Source organism: Fundulus heteroclitus, chromosome 15 (genome assembly GCF_011125445.2).
Source record: "Fundulus heteroclitus isolate FHET01 chromosome 15, MU-UCD_Fhet_4.1, whole genome shotgun sequence".
Lineage (NCBI taxonomy): Eukaryota > Metazoa > Chordata > Actinopteri > Cyprinodontiformes > Fundulidae > Fundulus > Fundulus heteroclitus.
Genome location: NC_046375.1, coordinates 381,780 through 394,600, shown reverse-complemented (window position 1 = coordinate 394,600; position 12,821 = coordinate 381,780). Strand labels below are relative to the sequence as shown.

Here is a 12,821-nt window from a genome sequence, read left to right as displayed (position 1 = left end):
TCTTGAACTTTAAAAGGTATCTAAAACATGCAGCTATCGCATAGCAGCTCTTTTTAATACAACTGCTGGATCTGTGCGACATCTTCACTGCACTTAAGGCTCAGCCACTATCAACACTGGGTCTGCTGTCGCCCATATCCATGTCACCTGATACGTGTGACGTTACCTTTTCTTTTTTTACCAGCTTCGTGTCTGGCTTTGGTTCACAGATAGTGACCGATCATCAACTCAATGATTAAACGTCTTTTTTTGGAGCTACAGGTCCTGGTAAGAACTTGTGAAAAGCCTTAACATGCAGTCATAAAAGGAGAAAGAAAATCCAATCTTCAAACTAAGTGCATCTCTTTATTCCAAAAAAGATGCAACTGTTACAAAGAAGAGCAGCCGTGCAACATTTAATCCACTCGTCTATTTTTATGATATAAATGAGATTCAAGCATTTTTTTCTGAATAATTTAGAACTGTTTTAGAGTCATTATAATCACATTTTTGCCTCAAAAAACATCGTTTTTACACACAGCATTTGCTGTACAGTCAGGTGGATGTTGGTCTTTTTGATGAGAGAGGAAAACGGTCATGGCTGTGATGTTGACATGGCTCTAAAACAGCCTAGAGGACCCAAACTGGATCAGAGCTGAATGATAACAGCAGCTCTGATCCGCCCTTCACTGCAAAAAAAAAAACAGAGGTTGGATTCCGCTAACTAGCATTAGCGCATCTAACATGGAACCTAATCCTGCACAAACGCCTGGAGCACATTTTCAGACAAATGGTATAAAAGCAGGGCCGATGCTAGCCATTCAGGGGCCCTGAGTGCACTGCATTTTTATTTATTTCCAAAATAACTTCTCAATATTAATGTTTTGAAAACAGTTGCAATAAATTAGACGTGAATTAATACAAGGAAAGAAAATGAATGCAGAGTGTGATACAAAACTGGGACTCATCCTACAAAAGTGCTCTTAGAATAAGACTTTGTGCTGTTTTCACGTGTAAACCCTAAAACATCAGAAAGATCCGACTCTACAGAGGAAACCGACCCTTATGATCACAACAAGTTGTGTTTTCCTGAGGAAGATTTCATTACCAGGAGCTCATCAAAACCAAAACGCCACCAGACTTAAAGTTAATAAAAGTTTGAACTGGCTTTGTTCTTTTGTTCTTTGTGATTTCTGAACAATAAAAGGATTGATCTATAGATCAATACATCTATATAAAAATATTACACACGTTTAAGTCCAATTTTCAAGACATTAAGGATCCAACGCTTTTTTCCCACTTGAAGCCCTTCTTTGACATATATATGATCTATTTAACTTAGATAAAGAATCTACTGAGCTCTTCTAGGGCTTTAACTGGAACTGTGTGCTTTGATGACTAAAATGCAGCTTTTCAGTAACAGGTTGAATATAATAAAGTTTCTCACACCCACTCTGAGGTATGGTGGATGATCTGTGATGCTGTGGGTCTGTTTTAATTCCAAGTGTCCAATATCACAGCAAATACATTCTAATGGCCTCTGGCAGAAACATGAGTCCTCATCCGGTCTTTTAACAGGATGAGGATCCAAAACAGAGGTCCAGGTGAGTAGAGAAAAAATATTACCCAGGCAGAACTTCTGCCTTCTTTCACCCGGATCCTTTAGGAAACCTGTGGGGAGAAGCGTGAGAATGGATTCACTCGTAGGACTCTGGATATTTGGCAAAGAGGAATAGTTAAAGATTCATCTCTCTGTAAGCGTGTAATATGACATTTATGTAATGTAAATGTCTCCTCCTTTACTGTCCTGTCTGCAAATGGTTGTACAAAAATATATCAGCAGGGGTTCCAAATGTGGCATCGATATATTTATGGCCTGGAAACTTTTCACTCCCCCTGGCATCTTTTCATGTTTTGCTTCCTCACAACCTGGAAATTAAATGTATTGTTTGAGTGTTTTCACGGAACATGGCAACAACTTTAAAGATGGATTTTTTTTTAAAGAAAAATAGTGAACCGAACAACAAATATGAGAAAATAACAGAAAACTTCAGCGTGCATAACTCTTCATCCCCCTTTAAAGCAGTCATTACAGCTGCTTTGGATCAGTCTCTATGAGTTCTCCACATCTGGCCCATTCCTCCAGGCTGAACTGCTCATGTTGGATGATTTTTTTTACTCGAAAACAATGATCTTCAACTCCAAAAACAGATTCTCTATTGGATTGAGGTCTGGACTTTGACTAGGCCAGTGTTGATAGGCTTTCTGTCAGACTCTTTCTTATTTCCTCAGACTTTTTCTTTCTTTAGCTATCCAACGGTTCAGTCTATAACTTTATTGTTACTCTCTGATTGCCGCGCTCCTACTTTTCTATCTCTCTTTTTTTCTCACTGTGATGCTCATTTTTCCAGCTCCACACTTGCTCTGCTTCGTTCACGTTGCCCTCTGTGCTCATTAAAGGACTGATACTACAACACTTCACTGCTTGAAATCTGTGAGCAACCTCAGCTGGGCTATAATGGATCCCTGGTAGTCTTGTGGAAACCATAGATGGCGACAGGTCAGCCGTGAAACTGAGGATTCATGCCTGGATGACAGAACGCACCTTTTAAAGCAGGTTTTAAGGAATCGGCGGTTATCCAAGCTTGCATGATAAGGTAAAGGGGTCAGCTGAAAACCAAAGCGCTGACTCAGCTTTGGTGAGGGATACTTCTGAAAGTTTAAAAAAAAAGAGGAATCAGAGACGGGATTTTATTTAATACTTTAGAAGCAGCATGATGACAAATAGAAGCTCACATGATTGGTCAAACGATTTTACTCTAGAGGCATTTGATAGACAGACCAGACAATGTTAGAAAAGTTCATAAATGCTTTTTAACACTACAAAAACATGACTAAGAATAAGTAAAGTTTTCTTGAGATGAGTGTATTTGTTTTTTATTTGAGCAGCAAATTTAAATGATCTGCCAATGGAATAAGATTTTTGCACTTAAAATAGGAACAACTCCTCTCCATCATCTTATTTCAAGTGTAGTTTATCTAATTATCTTATTTTAGGTGTAAAAATACTCATTCCATTGGCATATAATCTTATTTACCTACTCAAATTAAGGACAAATACACTAATTTAAAGAAAATTTTACTAATTTTTAATTCAGTTTTTGCGGTGAAACTATTTAAATTTACTGCAGGTTATAGAGAAAAATGTTATGTACACCAATGTGTGTCTATTCACTGTGAATGTACTAATCTGTAGTGTATATATATATATATATATATATATATATATATATATATATATATATATATATATATATATATATATATATATATATATATATATAAAGCAAGCAAGGTCAACTAAGAAAATAGACATTTAGTAAGTAGAATGGGAACTTTTCTTTTTAAAGCATTAAGCTGATGAAAACCCATCAAGCTTTTGCTTTGTCTCTAATTAAGAAGATGCCACATGTTAATGTTCTAACCAGGAGCTTTTTGACAAAAGAGTAATTTTAAAGGAAGGCTCAGGAAGATTGGAAAGAAATGGGCATAAAGTTTTGGAGGCGGTACCAAAGAATGACGTCTTGCTTTTGTTTGAGTCATATGGAAAGATTCAGGAATCCAAACATGAACATTCAAACATATTGCCATTTGTTGAGGTAAAAACTCTAAAGTACTGAAAAATAAAAATAACTTTTTAACCATCCAACACATTTTGGATCTTTGTCCCTCTCTATGGAACTTAAAATTTGGTGAAACTGTGCCAGAAACCTTTGGATCCCAATGTTAGTATTTACCATCTAGTTATAAAGTGAAATTTCCAGGTGTGTAGTTGGATAGTAGCATAAAAAAATCTGTCATCACAATTTATGTTCTCTGTCTTTTTCATATAAATTATGCGGCCAAAAGTATTTTCTCATCTCACACGTGAAATTGAAAAACATGTAATTTTTAATCCATGCTCACTTTAATGGTTTCCTCACACTTTCTGGCTATAACAGCTTCATCTCTTTTGGGAAGGCTTTCCACAACGTTCAGGAGTGTGTTTATGGTTCTGATCCTCATTCCAGAGGCACATTTGTGAGGTCAGACACCGATGTGGGACAGTAAGGTCTGTCTTCACTGTCTTGGCTCTAATGGACACCAAAAAGAGTCTCAGAACACGAAAGAGGCCTTCCTCAAACTGTTCCAACATATCTGGAAGCAACAAAATGTTAAAAAGATTAATTCTTGGTGAAGCATCAAGAGTTATTTTCTCTGGGATTAAGGAGTTCATAATCTATGGGGTGATGCTCCTTGTTATTTTAGACTTTTTTTGTTACCTAAATATGTCTTTTACTCAGCCAAACAACGGATATCGATATTAGAAGTTTCTTTTGTACCAGAAACATCATGTAGGGCAGCATTGTCATTTTGTAAAGACCATTTAGGTTCACTTTAATTCACCAATGATAAATTGCATTTAAATCATAAAAATCTTTTGTTACCAGAAAACAATTTGCAGTCGATGTTGATGACCCGATTCTATTTTACAGAAACAAAAGGACGCACTTGCTACGTTATAATTTATAAACAATATCCTTGTTTTTTCTGTGCTTAACGTTTCGGCATAAACAAGTTTTAGACCTTTTAAATATTTAAATTAATTTCGTTAAATTCAATGCTCAGACATATTTATGTCACTATAGTCACAGTAAAGACATTTTTTGAGGCTATGTCATGCTGGACTCACTTTGTACAAACTATGAATGGTAGAAAGCTCCAGTCATGTCCTGAAGCCTCTTATCTATACTTTCACATTGAAAACATGACACACACAACACAAAATACTTCAAATCTCACTTTTGTTCTTTAGTTATCAGAGTCATCAATAGTTGTTAACCTATCAAGATCTAATGATACAAGATGATGGCCCTAAATGAAATGTAGTTGAAAATCTGTCCATTTACAACCTGTATTGACTGATTCAATGTGATATTTACTCCTGTGGTATTAAATCTGTTGGATTTGAATTAGAGGGATCATGAAAGTTTGGCCTGCAACTCCAGTAGCAATGCAGTTGTCCAGATTTTAAATGGCGCAGAGATTTCTGTGTACCGTCTACTCTCCTATTCTCCTGACTCACATGTCAGCATGATGTGCTGTTATGCAGGTGAAAGGTTTCTTTTAAACAAAGAAAGATGCAAACGCTGAGTTAGGGTTGGCCATTACAAGTAAAACAGAAGTGATGTTCTATTTTGTAATACCTCTGAAGCGCCTTGTGGCTATTTATTAGCTTTTTGTCCCATTATAAGAAAAGCAAACCATCACAAATCTCAGTCAGATCAGTCTAAATTCCTACAATTATATAATTTTTCAAACAAGCCATCTGGTCAAAAGAAGAATAAATGTGTCAGCAGAACTTTGTAACAGTAATCCAAAGAAGATTCACCTCTCTGCTAGATTACTTTATTCCCCATTTGGGGTCAATGATTCCTAATTTCTTCATCTTTAAAGGGTGCTGCTTGTCTTTTACCTGAACCCAGACAAAATAAGGATGTCTTTCTAATTTTAGCCTCAGTCCAGTGGCTGTCCATACATTTAATGTTAATTTACATGCATTTCATTTCTTTTAAAGCTCTCTATGAGTTCTGCTCCTGAGCGTGCTCAAAAGGAACCGTAAACTGAGGGACTTGCGTTGCTGCAGCTCCAGAAATGTGGGATTATCTCACATTTGACACGCCTCTTCTAAAACTCTTCTTAGATCTGCACTGACATTTGAAGCAGATGGACATTTTTTTTGTGTTTTATTGTGTGGCTGTTTCATATTTTTTGGGAGGATTTGTGTCTCTTGCTGTTTTTATGTTTTTGGTCATATGCACGCTATTATGTCTTATGTCTTTGTGTATTCTTCTTGGTTCAGTGTGGCTGTTTGAAGCAAGAAATAAGAAGGAATTTTATTGCATTGGCTGTGTTTGAGACAGTGTGTGCTGTATCATCTCCACATTTCTCTCATTAAACATGCCAACAATGTGAAGCCACCAGATGCAATCCAGTCCCAACGTGATCCTCCCACAAACGCTCAGGTTTCACATGCAGTGACTTGTAGACGTGGGACGGGTCTGTGGGAACCAGAGTGGACTGAGAGGGTAAACTGTGGCTTGACTGTTCAGTCCAGGGAGCTCCTATAAGCCGTCTTAGTCAGCAGTAATGAAGAAGCCCGGGGTCGCTGCTGGCAGGGAGCTGAGCAGAATCAACAGGTGGTTTCAGTTCATCTGGTCTACCCACAGCAACGTTAACGACGTACTGGGATAGCTCCAAGACAGCTAATTCCTATCGGGTGAATAAAACAGTGGCACACCACAACGCCCCAGTGTTTGGCTCTTTAACCCTTTTCCCTAATCAGATTTTAATATTTCTCAAAAGCAGATCTGAATTAAAGTGGAGTGCAACACAAACCATTTAAAATCCTTGCAAAAAGCAAAGTTTGCAAGAAGAAAAACCATTGGTGTGAAGGCAGATGTGTTTCATCGAGCTTAATGGCTAATTAGTGACTATGGGTTGAAATAAAAGCCAGAAATACAACAACTCAATTATACAAGCTGACAAGGTACAGATGCTTAACCCATTTTATATTAAAAGGCCTACCTCTAGTCCAGTGGTCATTAGGCAAGAGGCAGGTCCACCCTGGACAGGCTGACAGTCCATCACAGGCCAACGCAGAGACACACAGGACCGTCACACACACTTTCACCTAATGGCGACTCAGACAGACCGATTAACCACAAATCTGTTTTTGGACTGCGGGAGGAAACTGGAGTTCCTGTAGAGAACCCGTACAAGGGAAGATCCAAACTTCATGTAGAAGGACAACAGGCTGGGGTTCAACTCCAGGACCTTCTCACTGAAAAGCAGCAGTGATATAAAATGCACCCACTGTTCAGCTTTAACATGAACTACATAAAATCATTTCTGCATCATGACTGCTGCTCTTTCCCTGAAACACATGATGGACAGGTCGGCCATTAGTGGCGGAGCGCTCCTTCGCAGCGGCTCAGGCTAACCCTCCATCTGATCTACGAAGTTTTGTTCTATAAACCCTGAATGTATACTGACAAATAAAGCCCTTTGCTTTCTTTACTTACTTTATTATAACATTTAAAACAACAGTGCAGGAACCAGAATAAAAGTGTCGCCTGATTTTATTTCTTCACCTTCTGGATTCTGAGATCTGGCAGATACTCTCTGTTTGGTTTGATGTTCTTGATATTTTAGATTTGACCATGTTTTTTTTTTTTTTTTTCCCTGTTTCCTTCCTCAGCACGATCGTCAGTGACAACCACCATGGTCATTGACAGCAAGGCGGGAGACGCCGGCTCCACGACTGTCCGTGTGCCCAAGAAAACTTTTACAGAGGACCTCCACTCGACCTTCAGCTCCCCTTTAGCCTGGATCCTGGTTCTGGCGCTAATCATCACTTGGACCTGCGTGTTCATCATTATGTTTGATGTGGCCGACTACAAGACCATTGCAGGTAAAACAAGAATGGTGAAAATTTGGTCCATTCCAGCTTACATCCTGCTGGCGTTTCCAGGAATAATGAGGTTGAATTTACGTTTTTAGGGTCAATCGCAGGTCCTTGAGGGCCGGTGTCCTGCTACTTTTAGATGTGTTCAAAGTCCAACACACCTGAATCACATGAGTCGCTCATCAGCAAACTCTTTAGAACCTGTGTGCATAAGAAAGTAGTTAATTCATTTGATTCAGTTTTGTTGGACCAGCGGCAGATCTAGAGGTTGCAGGACCGTCATGGTCCAAGTTTTACTCCCCCGCTCTAGAAAAACACAATAAGTCCCATGATTTTATTGTTTTATTGGATTCTGTTATCACTATGACCCATTTTTTCTAGGATTTTGAATGTGTGCTTATCTTTTCCAACAAGGTATTGTAGTTTGACTTTGTCTGTGTTCAGAGAGTGATCATAAACCACAATCTTAGCTGTGATTTTCACACGCTCGAGGTTAGATTTAAACAATTTTATAACCTGTCTAAAAGCGTTGATTAGACAATTAATACATTTACAAATATATGTTAGTTATAAACATGCCTTATTGTTCTTAATTATGGGGAAAAGTTTGGGTAGATACCAAAAAAAGTACAATTTTCTTTTAGTTTTCACCCTAATCTTTAATTATTGCTAAACTATTGGAGGAGCGAGAAAATTGCACGTTTACAGAAGCAACTGACCTGGAAGACATTGGTTTCCCTAATCTAAACATTTTAAGGGTTAAGACGGCATAGTTTCTCAGTGTTATTCATTACATTTCAGTATTCTAAAGACAATGAAGTAAATGCCATAATCCACTATGCAACGGGATTAAATGCAGGCAGATTAAATTAAATCTAACAAACAAAAAACCCTTTATATAAAAAAAATTAAACTCAAGAAATGAGAGCTCCTAACAAAACTACAGATAAATAAGTAAATGTAAAGGAAAAAAAAGAACACTGCTAAGGTGTGGGGAACTAGCAAGAAAACAAATGCAGAACACAAGGATTTGGCAAAGACTGAATCTAACAGGAAAATACAAGAAAGGGACTGGATTTTACAAGAACAGACAGAAACCACGTAAAACATTAAACTTTAACAATTATATAACTGTTTTGATCACATTGTTTTTAATCAGACTTTATAAGAGAGAAATACATTTCTATTTTGTTTTTGACATCGCAGCTATTTGAATATATTTTTTGTAATTCAGATATCATCTATCTGAATTAAATGCTGTCGTACAAAAATGCACTAATTCTACTTGTTCATCATGTTTCTAGCAACACTAAACCATTATTTAAAAAAAAAAAGATCTAGCGAACCTTAATCCATAAAATGATTTCAGCTGCTCATGTTTTCTAACATTACCGTGAAAATCTCCCTCCATCCATCTGTTTCCATCAAACTGCTGTTGCTTGGTTATTTTCTTACTTCACGCTGACTGAGAGTGCGATGCATCTTAAAGAAGGAAGACCTTTGCTTATCACCATTCTTTCTCATTCAACCAGATCGCCCTTCTTCCGGCATCAGGAAGGTTTTAAAGGATTCAGGGCGCAGAGGCAAGACTTCTCACCTGCAACTAACTTAGCAGATCCCCAAATGCTTCTTCTAAAACTACTAATGGCTTTTACGGCAGCAAAAAAACACAGCTTCTGAAAAGCTCTTTTGCAAATTAGTTCTTCTGTTATTTTTTTTATTTTAGATGAATTTACAAGCTGTTTTTTTTGGTCAGAGCCTTGGTGCTTAGCAGCATTCTGGATGGTTAACAGCAGTGCAATGATGAAGCACTTTCATTCTGTCCTGATTTTGTGCGTTTGTTCATCTACACTGAAATGAACAGTCTCTAATTGGTTAGTTTTAAGGTAGAGAGGCAGAAAATCAATCGATAATTATGAAAAACACATCCAGCATCCTGAGACTCATTTCCTTCTTTTCAACCGCTCCTCCACCACGAGCCAGACCAAGGAGCTATTATGTCCCGTATAAAATTATAGATCTGCACAAATAGGTTTTAATACCATCAACAAAAAAACTTGGTCCGAAGTTGAGATGATGCAGTTCTGCAGAAATGGAAAAAAAACGTAAAAAAAAAAAAAAAAATACAAAACGAGCTCCTTTGGTCTGGAGCTTCAAACACGATCTTGCCTCCTGGGATGGGGGTTGATCATAGGAATGGTGAGGGATCATGGGGGAACATGGGAGGAGCTTGTCAAAGATCTGAAGACCCCAGTCACCATGATTATACACGCTACATGGTAACGGATGAAGACCTTGCATCTTCATGCCACAGAGGGAGCATCTTAAACTTCTCAGGGAACATCTAGATCAGGTTTCACCAACATGGCGCCTGTACAGGCACCAGGACCATGTGTGGCGCCCTCTAGACTGTTCAAAAAATAGCAAAACCCAACAGTGAGCTGTATTTAAAATGCTATTTCATTCAGTTCCTCTCCCTTTTTAATCAGACTTGTATGTACATTGATTTAAAAGCATTCAAAATTTGTTTGTGTTACATAAAAAGGTGACTCTTTGGTTCAAAGGTTGGTACAGGTAGCTCTTCATACGAAACAGCTCCTGTGAAGTAGCTCTCAGTTTCCAAAAAGCTGGTGATCCCTGATCTAAATGATTCACAGAACGTTGAAAATCATGTCCTGTGGTCAGATCAGATAAAAATCACGTCCTTCTGGATCATCTCAACCTGCTGGAGGCAGAAAAAGGCTGTGGATCATTTTCACAGCCAAGCACCGAGGCATTGGAGGCATTATGCTCTGAGGCTGTTTCTGCACTAAAGCTCCGGGGTATCTTCACCAGATGTGGCCCTGCACAGTGAAATATAACCTTCCTCCTCCGTCAGAACACTGACGGTGGGTCATGGATGGGTCCTCCAGTACCATAATGGTCCGAAACACGTGGCCAAGGATCCTCAGAGCTTCAGTCTGAAGACGTTTGTCAGAATTCCTTCTGAGAGGTTTGCAACTACAGAAAATATTAGTCTTGTCCTTTCAAATAAAGATTTTCATAATCCAGCTGTTTTGCTTATTTAAGAAAAATCTTAAAATATTTATTCAAGGCAATAACAATATTCAACGTTCCTGTGAAGCACATCCTTTTGGTAAAGTAATTAGCGACTGTTCATTTGTTTGTAAGGGGACAAACTATAAAACTCAGCAGGCGGTTGAATAACTATTGCTGCACTGTGTAATGTCACAGGTACCTAAATCTGTGCCCTGTACAGGAGGGTAGCAGGATTACATTGACTGGATTGTTTTCTGTTGTTTGTGGTTTTATTAGCTGCCGCTTTTCTGGTTCAAATATTCCCAAAACCCAACAACGTTTCATGCCTGACTTTAAACGAGAACCTGTGGGTTTTTGGAACAATTGAACTTCAGGTGGGCTTGATTCAATGCTTGTATAGTTATCTTTTTTTCTAAAGGAGCAATTCTTTATGCTGATTAGGTTGAATCAAGCTCCTCTGAGACCTCTGGTGTTGATGTTTCCAGCTGCAGCTGATGGCCGAGGAGCTGTAGGACTTCTCAGATGCTTCGTTGTGTAGCATTATGTTGGAATGTCCTCTGAGGTGGTTATGCTGGAAGATGGGTTACCTTTGCTTCCTGTAGTGTGGCAGGACAATCACCCATTGCTTAAAAAAGTCCCTGCTGCCCTCTTTCAGTTTAACCCCTCAGAAAGGAAATTAGTCTGTGTTGATTTATAAGAGCTTGACGGAAATGTTGCCGTTCTGAAAGTCTTGAATTTGAAATTATTCGCTTTGGTGGACACATTGACAAACGTGAAATAAAGGATTGTTTGTGTTCTTCGCCTTGTTGACCTCCGTACGCCACCAGGAGGTCTCAGCAAGTTCAGTTCGGACCCTGTGAAGGTGGTGAACGACGCCGTGGATGAGTCCACCAACGTGATCAGCGCCGTGTTCAGTTTCGCTGTGAGCCTCATTGCTCCAGAGGAAGAGGAAGGTACAAAAAGTTGTTCAACACACACACGCTGCATGCTGTTGAGAATATTAACCGGGTTTCATGACCGCAACAGAAGGATTATGGGTCTTTATGTGGTTCATCCAGTTGCTTCTTCTTCTCTGCAGGGACGCTGTATGCAGTGAGGAAAAAAGGTTCGTACCACGGCAGCTTTTCAGTGTCTTTCCAGGATCCCTGCGACACAGAGAAGGGGAGAAAAGTCATCTGTGCTTCATCTGTCCTGAGCTAAATTTGACCTTCGGTGTCATTATTTCATACCACAGACATGAACTCCCCTGGGGCAGGACGATGAAAGGAATGTCTGCTTTAATTTATGGTTTTCAAAGGTGTGATAAGAATACCAAGAGGAGCAGGGAGTCGATGGTTAGACCCACAATTATTCAGAACTCTGGAAGATTTAGATCTGGAAATAATCTTCATGTAACCAAAGTATACAAATGATTTTTCTTTAGAGTTTGTCAGAAAAATGGAATGTGGCAAATTATTTATACCCTTCTCAGTTAGTGGGCGTAGTAGTCTAGTGGTTAGGGAGCCTGCAAAGGTTGCCGGTTCAAAACTCACTCCGGCTCCCTGTGCAACACTCAGTGTCGGCAGCTCACTGCCTCTTAAGGGACACAGAGACAAAGTTACTAATAACTGATGGAAAAATCTGTGTTGGCGTTACAACAGTTAAACATTTATACTGAGGAGCTTTTTGCACAACTGATAATTTGTATTTGGTGAGGAGCTGAAAGTCTTTTAGCCTGGAAAGCCTCGTTGTCCATGCCTCTAGTTTTCCGTCCCTGAACTCCATCAGATTTAAGTCTGGACTCTGGTTAGCCGCTCCAAAGCACCACCATTACCTCCAGTCAGAAGAAACACGTCGGAGAAATGAAAATCAGTCAAACTGGGTTTCTCTGGTTAGTTTTAGAAAGTGTTAAAAGCAAACAGAGTTGGAAAAGTATTAGAAAATATTTACATCTTGGATCTAAACCAGTAGTTTTTTTTCAGCATCTGCCCAACAAACCTCAACAATCTTCATTTACACACACACAAAAAAAGAAAATGAATTGATTATTGTGTTTATAGCTCATAAAGTTGAATTTATAGCGAGTCTATTGCTTTGGCTGATTTGGCCAAACTTAATTAGACTTTTGGAGACCCTTTAAATGGTTTTTCACAGATCAAGCTAGGGTTGGAAACCACTGAACTGAAATATAAAATAGCTTTTTACAGCGAAGCTTCTTTTGTTCATGGACCATCTCAAAGAGTCAAGATGGTTGGAGGAGGAGGAAGTTCAGGGGAAGACTAAGAAAGCAAAAGGTATTTGATTTGTGGCCCTCTGT

General features: G+C 38.8%; 1 protein-coding gene across 7 annotated transcripts in view; it reads left to right on the top strand.

Annotated features, from left to right (window-relative positions):
- trdn (triadin) overlaps positions 1 to 12,821 on the top strand; it is a 30,457-nt gene that overhangs the window by 456 nt on the left and 17,180 nt on the right. For 6 of the 7 annotated variants that reach the window (XM_036147176.1, XM_036147175.1, XM_036147174.1 and 3 more), the window contains exons 2-5: positions 7,280 to 7,492; positions 9,019 to 9,069; positions 11,353 to 11,478; positions 11,604 to 11,630. In XM_036147176.1, coding sequence (XP_036003069.1) covers positions 7,280 to 7,492; positions 9,019 to 9,069; positions 11,353 to 11,478; positions 11,604 to 11,630 — 417 coding nt within the window. The remainder of the gene's footprint in view (positions 1 to 7,279; positions 7,493 to 9,018; positions 9,070 to 11,352; positions 11,479 to 11,603; positions 11,631 to 12,821) is intronic. The other variant, XM_036147173.1, reaches the window with a different exon arrangement.